We start from the raw sequence: 19,523 nt of genomic DNA, 5'->3' as shown, positions 1-19,523 counted from the left end.
TGAGAGTTTCCTTCTTGCGGCTGGACTTGAATGAGACTTATTTAACTGCACTGGTTGCTTTGGTTAGTGCTGTTTGGAGATTCATCGTATTTCGAAAAAATAGTAATTATTCGAATCCCACTACCAAATAGGACCTAAAATTTTTGTATTTAATCGTAGTTCAGTACAGAAAAATTTCAAGAAAATCGAAGGGTACAACAATCACCGGCAAAAATTGATTTTAAATATTAAATCGCGAAAATTGCATCAAAGCCCACTGTGAAAAATTTATTTCTATTATTTATTAAATAGCTAAAAAAATAGTTCTATTTGGACCAATATTAAAGAAGTGAGTATTTCTTTGCATAGAGTTTTTACAGAATTCGACTTTGTCAAGGGGGATATCTCTGGAACCTTTAGTCAAAAAATCTGAAAATATACTAAAATGTTTTGATGATGACCAGCATCACCACATCAAAAAATAAACCTCTCAAAAACCTCTTTTAAAAAAAAGTGTCCAATTTCATTCAGAAATCCCCATATATACTGACATTGATATAGTTAAGCGTATTGAGATGCAATGATATGAAAACTACATTAAATGTTATTTTCAATATAGTACCGGCCCATGTTCTGTCATTATGATCACCAGATTTAAAACCAATTTTGGTAAATGTGCGAATTGGTCGGAAACGAATTGCCACTTTAAACAATATCCATTATTCGAAGTATAATATTCTCAATTAAATATTTGTTTTTGAATGACAAAAACAATAATTAAACTGATTCCTCGTTTAACATTTTAATTTTGTTGTGTCGATTTTTTATGGCAAATTGACAGCATTAAGACAATGTTGCAAGCATTTGCATTTGACAGGTATATATTTTCGAGCATGTTTTTTTTCCTACTCTACCATTGATGGCCATTAATCGTCATTATAAAAAGGCATGTACGTTCTGTGTACATTTTCTTGTTTTAATTTCGCAACCACAGAGAAAACGACTGTGAAATTCGCCCCAATTGAATTGGTGTTGATTGTTATTGTTTTTGGCCACAAACATTAAAAACCTTAAAATAAGTGTCTAAAGCCTTTTGTTGGCAAGCACCAACGAATAACTACAACTGTGTGTGTGTGTCAACGTGTTACTGTATAAATACGTAGGCCAGAGCTGGCGGTGGCTAAAGAGACAGAGAGGTGGCATAAAATCATAAGGGGGATATTTTCCCTTTTTATTCATTTTCCCTTATTTCTTTATTATACATTCGCCGGTAAATAGGTGTTATTCAAGCTCAAACACAACATGGAAAAAACGAATATGTATTATTAGTTATCTAAAAGCTTTTCCAATTACATTGGAGAAGCATCGCAGGAAATACGTTATTGTAAAACGTGCCTTCTGTATATGAGACTCTTCCTATTCGGCCGATTTAAATGCATCTTAATGCCGGATAAGTCGTCTTCGTCGTCCAAAAACCTTAACGTGTCAAAACATGTATAAGCGAAGTACATAATTGGACTCTGATACTTGCTTATGATGTTTTAGCTAGCTATGCGAAATAGGATGTAACGAATGGACATACTTTCTGGGTTTGAACTTTAATGCTACTGTGTCCAAAAGATACCCATTATTTTCTCTTTTGCAAAAACAACTACCACCCTGACTTTGACATGTCATTGTATATGTGTGTTCGTACACTGACAGGCATATAATGAATTATTTAATTAAATGATTTTTAAATTATCAATATAATTAAGTTTAAGTCAACAAAAAACCAACGAATATTGGCCCAAGCGAACACTGGTGGATGGGTGGGCAACAATTACAAACGATAGCGGTGAGGAAATTGAAAATGAACTCACAGCGAAACGATGAGATTGTCGGTATGTCTGCGTGTTGTTTCTGTGGTCTGGGGGATTACAATTTATTAACAATATCCGGCAATCAATGGTCAATGATGCATGGCCATGTATTAATGGCAACCATGGCCATGCAACAGAGGGAAATGTGGAAAAGAATGGAGCGCAAAACTGAGGGTGGTATTATCTCCACCACTAACACCACCAAACGACCGACCGACCGACCCACCGTTGTGCATATGTGTTAAGTAATGTTGTGTAATTTTCACTTAAGCATTACTTATGGAATCGGATTAAACGGGGCATTTCTCTTATTAAAAGTTAAAATAAATGTGGGGTAGTTGTAATTATCCGTCGAAGGATTAACATCTCATTGTCATTGTTATTATGTATTTGGGGGGTTTTTAATCAAGGCTGGCAGTTTTGATAGTGAAGCGATATTGAGGTTTGTATAGAGATTGACATGTGGTAATGGTCAAGCGGCGTTTATTGTAAAAATTAAAAGTGGGGATTTGTTGTAACGACGAACGAATACTTTTCGATTTAAAATTGCATTTCACACAAAAATTTACGATAAATGCTGTTGACATTTCCAGCTTAATTTGAAACTTTTAAGCATCAATTAATTAATTTTTCTTATCAAAGTTAAAACATACACACAATTTCAGACGCACACATTTACTTATATATAATTCATAGTTATAATAGTATATAAACATGCTATATATATATAATACTTACACAATAAGGCGGCTGTATTTGTCAATTGAGCATTGCCCGGATTGTTGGCCGTGTTCGTCAATGAGGATTGAGTCATGGCTGCAAGGGCAGCTAAATTTTGTACAGTCATCGGAGGTAGTAGACCAGCGGCAGCAGCCGCTGCTGTTGCGGCCGTTGTATCCGCTGCATTTGTTTGGGCACCCAGGCCTTGATGAAACAAGTGGGAGAGAGAGAGAAAAACAAATAAATTTATTAGTAACTAGTAGTTAATTGGTTGGTAAATTATGTGGTACAGTGGCTGGTATGGAAGTAAATAAATATCCAGTGATTAAAAAAGGGTTGAGATAGGTCAATGAAAGAAATGTTCGTGGAGCATTTTTAGGGAGCATTTAAGCTGTTAAAAGTGGATTTTTGAATGATATATAGAAATGCAGATTTAAACGTTGAATTTTAAGGGTATTTTCTATGACGCATTTAAATTAATCGTGTTACTATTTGCATGTTTGGCCTGTACTATCTTAATCTATGGTTGTTTCGTGCGGTTACATGCCCTAAGTAATGCTTCTAAACATTCCAGGTTAGCTGCTGTTCAACGTGCTACGTCCGTTCTTAGTACTGGAGCTATAAAAAGCACATTTCAGCTATAAAAAGCTTTAAGGGCATCAGGGTATTCTTTCTCTATTAAATATAAAACTGTTCAAAATTATAGGTCTACCTAAAAACTTGTGGTATGGTTGTTAAATTTTGTTGGGTTCCAGGGCCCTGCAATGTTGAGGTAAATGAGACAGATGATGACTAGCAGCACGGGGTTCCCAATGTTCTGACTTACAGGTGTTGGACTGTGCTAAGTTACTCATTTTGCCTTTTCCTTGACAAACTCGATACGTTTTACTTAGAGAAAACCATAAAAATCTGGCAGGACAGATCTGCATGTAAGGTTTCTGGTCCATAATCTAAGGACTTAGAACTGCGTCTCTTTTCTCAATTTTAAAGTCAGAGAATTGCTGTGGGGGTCAGATTTATGAAAACTAAGTGGGGGAGGACAAAAACGTTGGGTGCTGCAGGTTATATGAGGTTGTGGATGAGAATGAAACAATCGGACATTTTCTCAGCCGACGTCCTAGTCTAATGAGTTAAAGATACGGATTGTATCTCATTCTTACTTTTCTTCACTAAATCCTGCGGTCCTGTAAAGAATGCCGTGTTTCAGGTGGACATGGGACAGGACATCGTAGATTTTTTTCAACTAATTTTTTCCATCCTTTCTCGTTTGTTATACCCCCTGCTCACCACCCCTTTTTCTGTCCCTTCCTGTTTCCCCTTTCCTTTTTTCTCTCATTTCCGGATGATCACAATGGACCACAGGTGATAGAGTGAAGTGCCTGTCTGCATTAACGGCAGATGCGCATTCTACAACCCAGCCTAATTTGTTTGGATACTAGCGTGCTTACTCTCCGTCTTTAGCCACACGAAGATATATACAGTTTTACACTATAAAACAACGAGCCTCATCGAAATAATAATTTTAGACCCTAAGTATGTAAGGACGTAATCAGTTTCAGACAATTCGGAGTCGATTTAGCCTTGTCCGTCTATCTGACTGGCTGCAGAGCACGATAACTCTCCAATTGGTCAACCGATTTGTTCCAAACATTGTCATTCGTAATAGTATTTCGTCCGAACATAGATAATGTTCGATGATGCGACGTATCGGTACCCTCCTTTTGTTACCTTCCCCACAAAAGTCCAAAATGTTACACATCAATTTGGGATAGACCAGATTTGGATTATATTGGTCCACTCATTCCGGTACCTCAGAAAAAGCTAATTAAAAGTATCAATCGGCTTTGCCGGGAGAGATATATCTTCAGCCGGTGTGAATTGCAACACATCTTTCCAAAAAAAAAAAAAACAAAATTATGTATTTAGGGGGTTTCCAGAATTTTGGGCGTATACACTTGTCGACAAAAATATGGATTTGGAATAAAGCTCAAAAGTTTTGCAGGGGAGGTACCTAAGGGACATAGTCCATTTTGCAAGTGGGTCTTATTTTGGAAGTCATTCCTTTCGATACATATCGCATCCACCAGATATTTCAGATATTCATAATTTAGATCATTGGACCATTATATCAATTTCCAAAGGATCATCGAATAGACCCTTGACCGCACTTAAACAAAAAATGTTGATCATTTATGAAAGTACCCCAAAGGGAGGACCGATAGGGACCTACATAGTCCACTTTGGAAGTGGGTCTTATTTTGGAAGTCATTCATTTCGATAGATATCGCGTCCTCCAATCATTTCAGTTGGTCACCATATAATTTAGACCTTTGGACCATTATATCAGGAAATATGAACTTGCCCATTGCAAACAGGGACAACACGAGTACCTTTGGTAAAAATTTCCAAAGTATCTTCGAACAGACCTTTAACCGCACTTAAACCAAAATGTTGAACATTTCTGGAAAAACCCCAAGGACAGGACGGATAGGGACCACTTTTGAACATAAACTAAGTGTCGACACAATATTTCTAGATCCAAATTGGTTGCTCCGTTTATGACATATCTCGCGTACCATTTTGGTGAATATTTTCGAACTTTTGTGGGGGAGGTATCGAAAGAAGTGGACCTATAGGAGTTTTTTACATCTTTCGGGTCATTTTCTCAAGAAGTATGGACTTGCCACACAAAAAACATGTACCAACCTAATAGGGGCCTTGAGTGCAACATGTTGCAAGAATTAAAACGATTCGAGAGGAGGTCTTAAACTGCCCCTTTCCGAATTTTTGTGTGGCAGGTAGCCGAAGGACTTGACATATATAGTCCCGAGGGTGTTTGTCTGTTCCGCTAACGGGCGTGCGGATGGCCGTGCTACTCTATCATTTACGAGGGAAAACACTTGTGACATGACCCGTCTAGGGTGGAGTGGCACGACCACCTACCTACCTCTGGAACCTCTGAGGTTCCCGCGGACAAAAAACTGAATACGGGGGCCTAAATAACCCAGTACCGGCGGGGAATAGTGATCTACCTGCGAGTCACACCTCGTCGTCAACAAGCGATGGTGAGCAAACATCTCCCACAGATGTGGGTGCCTTGGCATCTGTGGTCGACGGTACTGCTACAAGCACGCAACCGAAAGGTAAAAAAGATGAGGAGAAGGGGAAGTGTTGGGAGAGTTTAATCTGGACCCAGCCATCCGAGGATGGGAGCGACCCTCCACCACCGTTGTGGAGAAGCCCGTTAACGAGGAGGTCCACAAGATGGTAGAGGAGGTAAGCGAAAGCATATCTAAACTTACAACGGAGAAAAAAGTTCGGTGGACTGGAGCCCAGAGACGTAGGTACAGGAGGATCCAGGCACAGCTAAATAAAGAACAGCAGGACGCCCCAGGATCAGATCTCCAGAGGAAGAAAATTCCGCCAAACCAAGTAAGAAGAAAATGAGCTTACCACCATCAAATGCCCTAAGCAATTCCTCTCAAATCCCACGCGAAGGAGACTGCCCAAAGAACCTTTCGACGGAGGGCGAAAAGGAGTGCTCGGACACGAAGAATGCGAGCGCGACCGCGGAATCCTCTGGAAGTTCCAAGGGCTCTAATAAGAAGCCCAGGGCCTTCCAGAAGAGGAAGATGGGCGCAGAGACTGGTTCGGAGCCGCCATCTACTTACGCCAATGTGGCCAGGAAGAACTACAGGGACGAGAGGTGCTATGCAGTGATCGATACCAGTAGAGGGTCCGACAGATTACCTAAAGAGCACCAGCAGGCCATCGAAAATATGGTCAGCGATAAAATAATGGAACACATTTTAAAGAGTGTGCCAATAAAAATTGTCAGCAGCGAGCTCAAAGGGGACCTCTTAGTATACCACTTGGGACCGCACGCGAACCCGGCCGCTCTCGAGGAAGTGATCAACAGTATGACAACTCCTTGGGAAGGCAGCAAATTGAAGCTAGTGAGGAAGGACGAGATACCTCACCTGACTAAAGCGACGGTTTACGTCAAAGGGTATGGCTGCAAGTTCGAGACAGAACGCATGCTCCAGGTCTTTGGCAAGAAAAATAAGACCTTCGAAGTGAAGAGGTGGGAAGTCTTCCACAGGGAGGAGAAAGAGGATGGCACTCTCCTTGTGGTTGGAATTGACGACACTCACAAGCCAGTCTTACAAAGACAAAGGGCAAGGCGTATTACATCTGTAATGCAGTCACCTTTAAAGTTGGATGGGCACGAGTCGGGGAAGAAGAAGAGGATGCCCACTTATCCAGCAAGGAGGAAAAACCACCGAGCAACACCGAAGAGGGGGTCAAAGCCATTAGCGACTCCCAACAAGCCCGCTTACTGGATGACTCTTGATTGAGGTCATCCAGGTAAACCTCCATCGGAACGAAACGGCAACCCAAGCCCTGATGGATAAAATAAACAAAGGTAATATACACATCGGTTTAATCCAGGAACCTTGGACCGTAAAGAACAAGGTTTCCAGACTAAACCACATTAATTACCAACTCTTTTAGCTAATACAGGAAACCGACCGAGGACCTGTATTATATGCCATAAAAACTTCTGCTTTCTTTTCTCCCCAGAGTTTTTAACCTCGGACGCCACAGTGTTGAAGCAAGGGAATGGTAATATATACCTAGCATCAATTTACCTGCCGTTCGACTCGCCGACATTACCACCCTCGTCGGAGCTGCAGCAACTGGTGAGGGAAATCAAGCAAACAGGTAACGAAGTAATAGAAAGTAGCGATGCTAACTCTCACCACATTTCGTGGGTAGTACTAACACCAACAAGAGGGGTCAAGCACTTCTAGAATTTTTGAATACTAACGACCTGATAACCCTTAACATATGAAATACACTAACCTTTGTTAACAGAGTTAGGGAGGAAGTATTAGATGTAAGAATATGTTAAAAAAATCTAATAAACGAGGTACATGAGTGGAGGGTTTCAAAGGAACACTCCTTCTCTGACCATAGGTATATTAGGTTTAAAATATTAGGGCCAGCGCCGAATCCGATAACTTTCCGTAATAAATCCAAAACTAACTGGACTGAATTTCGAAAACAATTTAAAGATAGACCAGGGCAAGAAGTTTAGGTTTGCCTAAGCAAAGAAGATATAGATAGAAATGTCAATAAATTCGACTGCAAATTGTCTGAAACGGATTTCGTCCAAACATAGTTGGGTTCTAAAACCATTATTTCGATGAAGCACATTTTGTCCTCATGAAAGTGTATATACCCTCGTTAGCATAAATGCTAAGGGTATAAAAGAATCTCAAAAGTGTAGAATGAAAATGATATTCGGATATCTCTCTCACAAAAATTCAAACTTGTTCGCTTAAGTGCAGTGTAAGGGCTGTTTGAGGATGGTTTTGAAAAGATATCCATGTGATTATGATTACAACTATATAATGTTGGAACCGTACCTACGTACTTGCTTGGGGCCAAGAGACTCGACTACGACCAGCTTCTTAAACCTGTTATATCATTAAAACTAATGAACCTATTTTCATAAAATCTTCAGAAAAAGTGTTATATGTGTAAAACTTATAAAGATATCTGTTCGCTAGGGCACTTCTACCTGTGAGCTAATTCCCCTGTTAAACTTTATCTCTCAGAAATTAGGGCATATATGATATGGGTCTCCAAAATGGTTTCTATACGTTACACCATGATAGCCTATTATAGGGATTGTTTATAACGCATATCATGTGGTTCGATTCGCTGATTTTGTAGACAGTTGCCGGTGTTGAATCGAATCTCACCCATACTAATAAAAATATTTATCAGTGGAATATTTATCAGATCAGAAAATGTTGTAGAGTTGGAATATACACCAGGTCAAATCTGGCACATAAAATGGTTAATAAAGGCTTAGCAAATGGAAAGTTAATCTATAATCGTATCAAAGAAAACAAATCTCGAAACGTTATAATTACATAAACATAATTTTATCTTTGACCTATTCACATGAAAATCTAATAACTTACCTGTGAAGATTAAATTTGTTGTAGAATTTTAGTCTTTGTCTCTGTAGTGTGGACATCATAGAGAGAGCTTAGCCGCTCTTACTATTAAACTTAAGATGTAAAAACAAACACATTATCTACATAACACAACATTTGACCTTTGATATCCCAACTCTTCAACAGAACTGCATATTTCAATGCATCATCATCATTTATTTTACTTCCATACCACTGTTCCCCAAAGGCTAAGTGAGCTAACCAAAACAGACCCTGTCGTAATCATTGAAATGTAATAAATTCAAATCAAAGATTGTTGTTTATATTCCCTACTCCTGTCCCAAAGGCTCTCACACTTCCTAACTTATCTAACAAACACTCCTCTGTCATACATACCTTGCAATAGTTGCTGTTGCAGACCGACTGCCTGCAATTGTTGCAACAGCTGCAATGATGCTGGTGTTATGGCATCAGCTCCCAATACCGGACTGGCCTGTTGCGGTGTACTTGGCATTATGGCCGGCGTCGAAACCGTTGTCGCTGTCTGTCCCAAGGGTATATTCATGTTTGTCGCCAAATTCCATAGATTCGCTTGGATTTGTTGGATTTTCTTTTGTTCCTTTTCCTTTTGGGTATCGGCGAATTTTACCACTAATGGTGAGGTGCAGCCTTCCATGGTCTTGTTTTGATTTAGTGTCTGCAGCAAGTGGATATTGTGGGTGGGCGGCATTCGAAAACAAAATATGAAATGAAAATTTGCAAAAAAAAGAAAATAGTAACATACAAAAAAATTCGATATAAATAAAAGGAAAAGATCATAGAAGAAAACAGAGAAAGAGAACGACAACAACAGCAGCATGAAACGAAAGGAAAAAAGAATTGTGGAAAAAATCCATGAATTACAAATGAAGTTATTTTTTCAGTATTTGTTTGTGTTAAAAAATGCAGTGATTTTTTATTCCTCCAACGGGGCAATAAATCTGAAAATCCTTGTTTTTTTAGCTTTTTTCGTTAAGGATTTTCAAAAATATTGCTGCAGTCTACTGCAGTGATGTATTTTTTTCGTTTGTTTGTTGGTTTTTGGTTTTGAATGTTAACAGTTAGTGAAATGCAATTTACGTTGGACAATAAATTTCCATAACTTACACCAGTTGAAAAATAATAAAAGAAAAACAAAGAACAGCAGGGTGAGTAGACGGCAGAAGAAGATTTTTATACCTTAGGAAGAACAAGGATTTATAATTACAAATTAGTTATCAAAATGTATTTCTTTTCACAGGTCAATAGATGGGAATGTTCTTATTAGATAAAACTGTGCAATAATGGACTTTTTTGAAGTTTCTTTTCTTATCGAGGTACTTCCGATAACCATATACGTTAAATAGTATTCGCGTAAGGCTCATTTGCCTTTGCAAAATGCCATTAACTGACACGCGAGTTAAGATTTTGAAGAACGCTTTCTTTCAGTTCAGTATCAAAATTGGTTTGAAGACAGTCCCTCGTGTGATCTTTTTAAACAACCCGCTTAGTGAGTCTTACGAGACTTAAAAATAAATAAAAATGGAAAAATTAAAAAAAGAAATTACTTGCTTATGAGAACAACAGCATAGGTAGTAGAAAAAGTAACAGCTACCATTAATATATGAAAACAAGTAAGAACGGCGTTAAGTTCGGCCGAGCCGAACTCGTTATACCCTCCAGCACGAGTTGTATTGAAGGAAAATGGAACAATTAGTTTCCCTTTGTTTATTAAGAAGACTAAATACCGAATTTCAGAAATTTCAGTAAAACAACCGAAATTCTGGAGGTACTGTTCTATGGGGGCTATATCAACACGTCGATCTATACCGAAAAATTTTCAGCGGAAAGTTTTTAGACTCAAAGAAGACTAAATACCAAATTTCTGATATTTCGGTAATATAATGTGGCTAAAATCTAAAAATACCGAAATACCGTTCTATGGGGGCTATGAAGGCCTCGACCTGCACGGAAAAATTTCAGCTGGAAGGTTTAATATCGGTGGAATATTGAGACCACAAACTTCAAAATACCGAAAATTGGTAGGTACTGTTCTATGGGGGATATATGAAGCCGAGGACCTATACCGACAAATTTTAAGGGAAAAGTTGAACACCCGCAATGAAGACTAAATAGCAAATGTTAGCCATTTCGATGGATTATTGTGGCCATAACCTTCAAAATACTGGAAATCGGCGGCTATATTAAGGCGTGGGCCTGTACTGACAAATTTCCAGGGGAAAGACTTAATACCAAATTTCAGCCCTTCGGAGCAATATTGAAGCCATAACCTTCAAAATACCGAAAATCGGAAGGCATGGACCTATACCGACAATTTTTATATGGAATATTTAGTACCCCAAATAAAGACCAAATGCCAATTTTCAGCCATTTCGGAGGTATATTGAGGCCACAACCTTCAAAATACCGAAAATCGTAAAGTACGGTTCTGTGGGGGCTATATGAAGGCGTGGACCTGTACCGACAAAATTCTGGGGGAAATTTGTATACTACCAACGAAGACTAAGCAGTGTTCGAAAAGAAACAGTACACTAAAATAACGTACCGTACCAGGTACGGTATCACTAAAAAATATTTTAGTGTACCGTACCGGTACGCAACCACTAAAAAATATTTTAGCGTACCGTACCGGAGCACAACGAAAATTGTAGTGAACCGCAGTCGGTACACTAAAAAATCGTAGTGTACCACTGGTCGGTTCACTAAAAAATAACGTACCGGTAATGTACCACACATGTGTTTTTTTAATTATGAGGAAATATGAATTGTTATATGCTTTCTTGGGAAAGAAGGCAAGTATAATAAATAAAATTCAATATTGTATAAATTAATTACATTTTAATCGTTTATAAATATTGAGAAAATTACTAGAAAATATAATGTTGTTTAAAAAAATCGTGAATTATAAAATCATTTACATGAATGAGTAATTTTACTTTTTTTGATGTTATTAGCATTTTTTGGAAAAAGATTATTCAGAAAAATTTAATATTTGCTATACAATCCACATTAATATTACCAGTACCAACAAAAAATACCCATCTGTTTTGTTTGTAGCGAACAGTACTGTTCATCACTAAGGTTTTTTTCCAAGCTATGTTTATTTACACATTTAAAAGTATTTGTAGCCAAATTACAAATTTTAATATGATTGTTTCAATATGGAATGTATTTATCATAACACCAGTATGAGGTTATAAGGATGTTTAAAAATCCCCTCGTGCAAAATCATTATTATTGGCGGCACCAATAACAGAAAATCTATTCATAGCAAGGTAATGTGGACGATCAACGAGAATTTTGCCTGTTACTTTGTGGTACTACTGAAAAGGACGAAGCAGTAAAACTTCGTAGTTCGTATTGTTGGAACAATGAAAATAATATACGTATCTGTAATGTAACATACATGTGTTTTTATGAATTATGAGAAAATGTAAAATATTTAATGGTTTTTTGTTTTATTATGGAAGACTATACAAATTGACCCCATAATTGTGTTATATACATATGTATATCCAAAATATTTGTATAAAGTAATAAGGCACGTGTTTGTGTCACATTGATGTTTTTTGGGCCAAACGAACAGTGGAAAAAATACAGATATAGCGCGCCAAAACTTAAAAAAATCACATACGCCTATGTAAAAATTATTGGTGCAGTATTGATCTAAGGTGTCCACAGAATCTAACGACAGTTAAAATAATTTGTTTTACATCAGCCAAAGCAAAATAACGTTTAATTTTTTGTTCACAATTTATGGACTGGTTTTTATAATATATTTTAGTAGTAAATTTGCGATCGTCGTATGCAGTCTTCCTACAAAGTAATTTTAAAGCTTTTCGTGAAGACAGGTGAGCAAAAAATATTTTATATAATATGTTATTTATTGTAACTCGGATTTTACACATATGTAAATCACGTGACATCCGCTTTTCTTTCAAATTCTGTACTTTGTTAAAGCTTCTTAGTAGGGAGTGTCGCGGGATGGCGCGTAGATTTTTTATTTTATTTTTAGTACATATAGTTCTTACCAAATTTGTAAAGTTTTAGCTGCAACAAAGTGCAACAAAATATTTTATAATTGTTTTTATTATTATTTTCTATCTAATATTAGCAAAATTCGGGCGGTACATTTCTATGGGGGTGATATCAAAACATGAACCTGTGCAGACAATTCTCCGTCGGAATATGTTATACTCCCAACGTAGACTAAATACCAAGTTTCAACTAATTCGGTTGGATAACGTGGCTACAACCTTCAAAATAATCAATATCGGCGGAACCGTTCTATGGGGGCTATATAAAAACGTGGACCTGTACCGAAAATTCTTATAGGAATGCATGTATAACCCCAACGGACACTAGATACCAAATCTAAGCCATTTCGGTGGGATAATTTTAGGAAAAACGTAAACGTATTCTACCAGCAGAAAGTTTGAGTTTTTGGAGGAATTATTCTCATATTCTTACCATGGCAGAACTACCAGGTAGTGGTATCACACCAGCTGATCGAATATGAAAAGTAAAATCACTTTATAAAAAAATTATTTTTGTTGTAATTTCCCCAACAACATAAAGAAAGTTTTGACATAACATATTCAAATTTTTACGATGCCACTACCTGTGTAATTGTGCCTTGATTCTTACCATTTTTTTTGTTACCTATTACAAACGGATTTTATGTTTTATGCAATTTTATTTTAATTAATTCAAACATATCAACATTAAAACTTCAACAGAATAAACATATTAAAATTTTAAAATATACTACCTGGAGACTCAATCTTTAGTGATCCGACTGTGGCTGTTTTGTTTGTTCATGTGGATTGGACAACAAACATAACCTTTCTATGAATTGACTTTTGCCGCAAATAAACATCCTTATGACACCAACATATTAACGTTATTCTTTTCCATTCATAGAAATGGTTTTATGATACATGCATTATCACCCCTTTTTACTTGTAAAAACTGTCTAATTATTTAACTAGGGAACAAATAATATTTAAAAAGCAGTGTTTTAATATGTACATTGACTACAAGGACCTTAATGAGCCCATAATAAAATTTTCTCAAAGCGAGTAAATAGAAATACATACATTAATAATATGGGTTTTAAACCTAATACTATAATAGAGGGTAAATTTATTAAAATATGTATTGGTTGGAAATTTTAGCTAATTTCATATTTTATACTAATTTTCTCAACATTCGTATACCGGCCGAATTTACCACATTCGTGCATTTAAATTATATAATCTTGAATTTTAGTTACTATTCTTGCCCTTATTTTCAAAAACATCAAACATATAATTTTTCATCACAATTTACAAAAAACACACGTGCGGTACATTACCGGTACGTTATGTTTTAGTGAACCGACCAGTGGTACACTACGATAATCGTACTGTACCGCAGTCGGTTCACTAAAAATCGTTGTGTACCGCAGTCGGTACAGTAAGATTTTCGTTGTGCTCCGGTACAGTATCACTAAAATATTTTTTAGTGTTTGTGTACCGGTACGGTACATTATCGTAGCGTACCTATCCACCTTGGTACGGTACAGAACGGTACGGTACGATTCCATAGTGTTTATTTTCGAACACTGAGACTAAGTGCCAGATTTCAGCCATTTCGGTGTGATAATGAAGCTAAAACCTTCAAAATACCGAAAATCGGGTGGTACCGTTCTACCGATATAGCCCATTTGCAATACCAAAGATCCTAGGAGTAATAGAAACGTCTATACCAAATTACAAAGCTCTATCTTAAAAATTGCAAGCTGCATCTTGATTTCAACAGACGGACGGACATGGTTATATCGACTTAGAATTTTACCCTGATCAAGAATATACATACTTTATAGGGTCTCCAATGAATATTTCGATGTGTTTCAAACGGAATGACAAATTTAATTATACCCTCCATATTATGGCGGTCGGTTCTACACCCAGAGCAAAAATGACACCATACGTGGCCAAACTGATCACATCCGTTGTCGATATTGCATCAACACCGTTTGTGGTCGAAATGAGCACGCAGTTGTCGATTTAAAATGATTTTGAGAATCGACAACGTACAGTGGTCAAAGTGAGCACGTTTGTAGTCGAAACTGAGCACGCATATGCTCATATTGACACCATTAGTGATTAGATTAAAAAATGACGGTTGTTGTCATTGTCGAAAAAATCGAACACGCCAGTGCTTATTTTGACACCATACGGTGTTGATTTTGAATCGACTTTTTTACATCTGTGTATACACCGGATTGAGCGCGGATATATCCCAGAATGCCTGCTGGCAGCTCCTTTGGTCCTTGCCGGAAGAGGATTTTTAGCCCATGGACCTATTGCATTTGACAGATCCGCATCCAGCATATGTTAACTTCGGTGAAATGCAACGGATGTATGGGATGGCTGCTCTGAACTTAGTCGCCTACCACAACTAAGAGTTATATTGCCGGTTGCTGCGCCACAGCATCTCCCAGCGTGTATCTAACATCGTCGTCAGAATCATTGTCGTCGTCGGAATAGGAGACATCCCCAACAACAACAGAGGTAATACTCCAAATTGTAGTTCAGGGCCCCGAAAAAGCATCATTACGGCAATTCAATTACAACGGTCTCCGCAACAAAGTCAGCAAAATCGTAGAATTTATGGACCGGAGAAATATCATGGTCACCGGGATTTAAAAACCATAGCTCATCATAACCTACAGCTTACAATGTTGCGATGATTAACATTTTTTTGCAAAAGGACAATAAACGGCTGAAGAGGACTTGCCTTGACTCTATTGACCCATACATGGAATGTGTGGGGGTAGCAACGAAGTGTAGGACTGCCGAGGTATACGAGGGGCACTAGAAAACTATCTGGCCTAGGCAAAACTCAGTGTCGCCAGGAGTCATTTAATTTTTTTTTTTGAAAGTTTGACAGTTTTTAGCCTAGGCGTAGTCAGGACAGTTTATACGACCATGTGTTGTCATGATGCAGAACGATTCGTCTTTTCTTGTTGGTTTTTCGAATTTCTTGGGAGACTTCAGGCAAACAAATTGTAGTGCAACACTCAGAATTAACCGTCCTACATTTCTCAAGCCGTATAGTCGCCCCACGGTCAGGTTTGCAGAAGAAACATACGACCATTTGCTTCGAAGTTCTTCTTCCATGAACAATTTTCGTTGGATTTGGCTCGCTTCCGAAGACATAAACGGTCGATTCCTTCTTTGTTTCGGGCTCCTAAGCATAAATCCAAGATTCGTCGTCTGTGACGTTTTTATAAATGTCGTTTAAAGCACGGCGATTATTTTTATTCACAGCTTTGTTTGCGGCTTGCCTCTTGTGGATGTCTTTTTTTGAGCGATTGACCAATTTTTCTAGATTTTGCAAGAAAAATCCATTTTTGCGGCCATGTGTTCATGCAATATCAAAACTTAGTTGGTGGAATAAATGCCCAATAATGCCTCTATCTCACGGTATATAACATGGCGATCTTGCATTATCCGTTCACGGCTTAATTTGTTTCTGGCACAACGGCCGATTTTGGTTGACCCTCACGACCTTCGGTTTTTAGCGAGTGTCGGCCACAATTGAATTCATTCAACCAGTTTTTCATAGTGCTATATGATGGTTCTTTATCGACATACAAAGATTTTATTTGATCGATGCACTCTTGCCGTGATTATCCACGTCGAAATTTTTGAAAAATTATCGGACGAAAATGTCCACAAGTAAATTCCATTTTTTTGCAAAGTGAATTTTTCATGTCACTGTAAACAACACATGACCGTATGTCACACTGTCCTGCGTACGCTTAGGCTAAAAACTGTCAAACTTTGCAAAAAAAAGACGCCTTGCGACACCCTGTATTGCCTAGGCCAGAGAGTTTTCTAGTTCCCCTCGTATTTGTCAAATTTGTATATACCGCCGATGAATAGCTGGGTCTTGCGTTATATGGCCGGCATTAATTCGGTTTTGGAGGGCACTAACCTACAGTGCTAGGGTACTTCAATGCTCATCATAAGCTTTAGCATTCAGCCTTTGCTAATGACCTGTGGGGTACAGTGCTGGTAGAGCAAATTGGTAGCTCCATATTTTGCACGGTGAATGAGAACACGAGGTTAAAAGGGGATTACCAAATCATACCAGACATCATTATTGTGGCACCCGGTCTGATAAATAACACTTTTCTGGCATCGTCTCCGTTACCTGAAGCAATGGTACATGATTAAGTAAACGGTTAAGTCCCTCTCAAATCCGGGAAAGAAGGATAATAGAACGGCTGTTACTTGGTAGTGACAGATCTGAAAAGGTGCGCGTGTTAATTGAACCGGTAACTTATAGATCACCCCGAGAATGATAGGGCGAAGAGGAGTGTGCTACGCCGAGGATGTACCACCACAATTTACGATGATTTATGTTACAATGGGTGCCACCGTGGCGCAATGGTATGCACACCCGCCTTGCACGATGAAGGTCGTGGTTTGATTCCCCGACCAGGTAACATCAAAACTTTTCCACGATGGCAAAATTACCCCTCAGTAATGTTGGCGATATTCCCTGAGTATTTCAGCCATGTAAAACTTCTCTACAAGTGGTGTCTTAGGACATGCCGTTCGGACTCGGCGATAAACAGTAGGTCCCATATCAGTGAGCACTCATTGATATGTGAGAAGTCTCGCTTTTCCTTCTGCGATGTTTCTGGAACAATTATTATTATGTTACAAACGTCATCCGAAACGCCAAAACATTCAAAGCGTTGGGCCACGCATATTTTGCTTGAAACCGGAAAGTGGTCCCGCTACTGAAGCCTTGGAAGAATGACGGCAGAGGTGAATAGTACATGCCGATCTCCTTCTTGTCGCCAGTAAGAATGCTTCTAAAGACACTACTCTTCCCCATGATGAGAAAGAAGCAGGTCCCAAATTGTCCAACATAAGCATGGATTCCGAAAAATACACAGAAACAGGACAACATTACACACCATATCCACACATACTGAAGCAGAACAGGCAACCGCATATATAGATAAAGAGAAAACCTCCCTCTAGCCTGTTTGAAACCATGGATAATATAATTCAAAAATAAGAAGTCCCAACCTGCATAGGGAAACAGCGTATTTCCCGGAACTGTTTAGCCTCTACATTTCTTAAATTCCATACCCTCCAGACGGCAAGAGATCGTAATGTATGCGGATAATTGTACGATCTTGGGGTAGCGGTCCTATCGCCGATGAATTATGTGACAGGTTAAATCTCTACAAAGCCGACTTGGTGCAGTTCTTCCATCTTCCACTAACACATTTTTAACCCCTGGAAGGCTGAAATGAGTCTCCCCTGAATATAGTAGTCGCCGGTGTCCTGATTCCGACCACTATTTATGTTTAAGTAGGAACAAGCTTCTCAAGCCCTGGTCGGCAGCACTTGGGGTGCGGACAAAGGAACCTTGTTGACCTCTTATAAAGCAATAGGCGGGTCTGTTGTGGGCTATGCTGCGCTAATGTGGTATGCAAATGTTAGACCTACGCAGTGAAAGAATATTCAATCATGCCAGAATGGACCGCCGTGAGCAACCCTGTAACGATCTAATGGAAGGTTGGCCCACCCTGACACGTCAGGAGAGATCTTCACGATCTAGGGTAGTGGAGACCAACAAAATAAAATCAAAACAAAAACATGTGTGGATGTACATATGAGTAAAAAAACAACAACCTAATGATGTGTATCGTTTGTTTTTGTTCACGTACAGTGAGCGTGAGGGAGAGAAACAAATGCAAAGACACCTCAGCGGGATCGCTGAATATACCGTCCTTGCAAAAAATAGCACCCCTGATCTAGAGAGAGGGACATGTGGATTGAGACCGCACGACATGGTTCTTTCGACACAGAAGAACCAGACGCAGATAAATGAATAAAATATACGAACAAACATGTTTGCTTTGCTACAATAACAACAAAAGTCACATGTTATTTACTAATGCAGACGACATTGGCATTGTATGTCGGTCCTTAGAAGAATCAACAGCTACATTTGAGAAAGTAAAGAATGAATCGGTTATAAGTGGGTGTGACAGTAGTTGGCGAAAGGAACAAATGTATGGTATCGACTCGTGAAGCGTGCATTGAATTCAAACTAATTGTGAATTTTGACAACTACAATTTTGATATTTTTGTATCCAATGTAATGTATGGAATGTGGACATCATTCCATACATTATTGCAGACGAAAATATATTTTTTTCAACTAGCGTAAGTTGTGTACTATTCTCCTTCTGAGTGATTTAACTTGGGATGTACATACATAGGTATAAACATCAAGTCAATAAATTCATTACTACAAATGTTATCATAACAAATCTATTGACATGAATCATGCTGTTAGTATTGTTATACATAAGAAAGACATAAGAAAAAGAAAATTACTACTTTTATCGCAGATATCGCCGAATGTTTTGTTGCGTATGTCACAAAGGCACACCCTTTACTTTGACCGTTTTGATCACGTAACACCGTACACTCTTCAATGGCTCCGTGAACTTCAAATAATTTTCGAACGTCGTTTTCGTTCAGTTTCTTATTTAGCATACCAATGAACAGTTTACGTTCTGAAAAGAGATAAGAAAAACAAAATACAATTAGTGTTTGTTGTAAAAAAGAAGAAGAATCATTTTATGGTTGGTTTATGAATGAACAATTCAATAAAAACACATATTCACATAGCCCACATAAATGTAAGCTATGTCAAGATCATGAGACATATGAAAACATATTATAGTTTTGTTTTTGGAAATATAAGTCATGCTTGAAGATTTTAAACTTGACATTGTACCAGTCGTCTGTACAATTATTCGTTTGAGAGATTAGAATGATGAGACCATAATATACAGGGGGTTTGAATAAAATGCAAATGTTAAACCGTTGGGTATCACTCAATAATTACGAGAAAAAACAGTAAG

General features: G+C 38.1%; 1 protein-coding gene across 30 annotated transcripts in view; it reads right to left on the bottom strand.

The window, feature by feature from the left end:
• The window catches only part of bru1 (bruno 1), a 703,720-nt gene that overhangs the window by 72,601 nt on the left and 611,596 nt on the right, over positions 1-19,523 (bottom strand). For 18 of the 30 annotated variants that reach the window (XM_073970786.1, XM_073970812.1, XM_073970796.1 and 15 more), the window contains 3 exons: positions 18,991-19,172; positions 8,930-9,230; positions 2,580-2,765 (listed from right to left, as the gene is read on the bottom strand). In XM_073970786.1, coding sequence (XP_073826887.1) covers positions 2,580-2,765; positions 8,930-9,230; positions 18,991-19,172 — 669 coding nt within the window. The remainder of the gene's footprint in view (positions 1-2,579; positions 2,766-8,929; positions 9,231-18,990; positions 19,173-19,523) is intronic. The other 12 variants (XM_073970790.1, XM_073970797.1, XM_073970793.1 and 9 more) reach the window with 1 other exon arrangement.

The sequence above is a fragment of the Musca autumnalis genome, unplaced genomic scaffold, assembly GCF_047663935.1.
Source record: "Musca autumnalis isolate F117 unplaced genomic scaffold, ASM4766393v1 scaffold_2, whole genome shotgun sequence".
NCBI lineage: Eukaryota > Metazoa > Arthropoda > Insecta > Diptera > Muscidae > Musca > Musca autumnalis.
The sequence above is the reverse complement of the archived record's forward strand: the minus strand, read 5'-3'. Positions and strand labels throughout refer to the sequence as shown.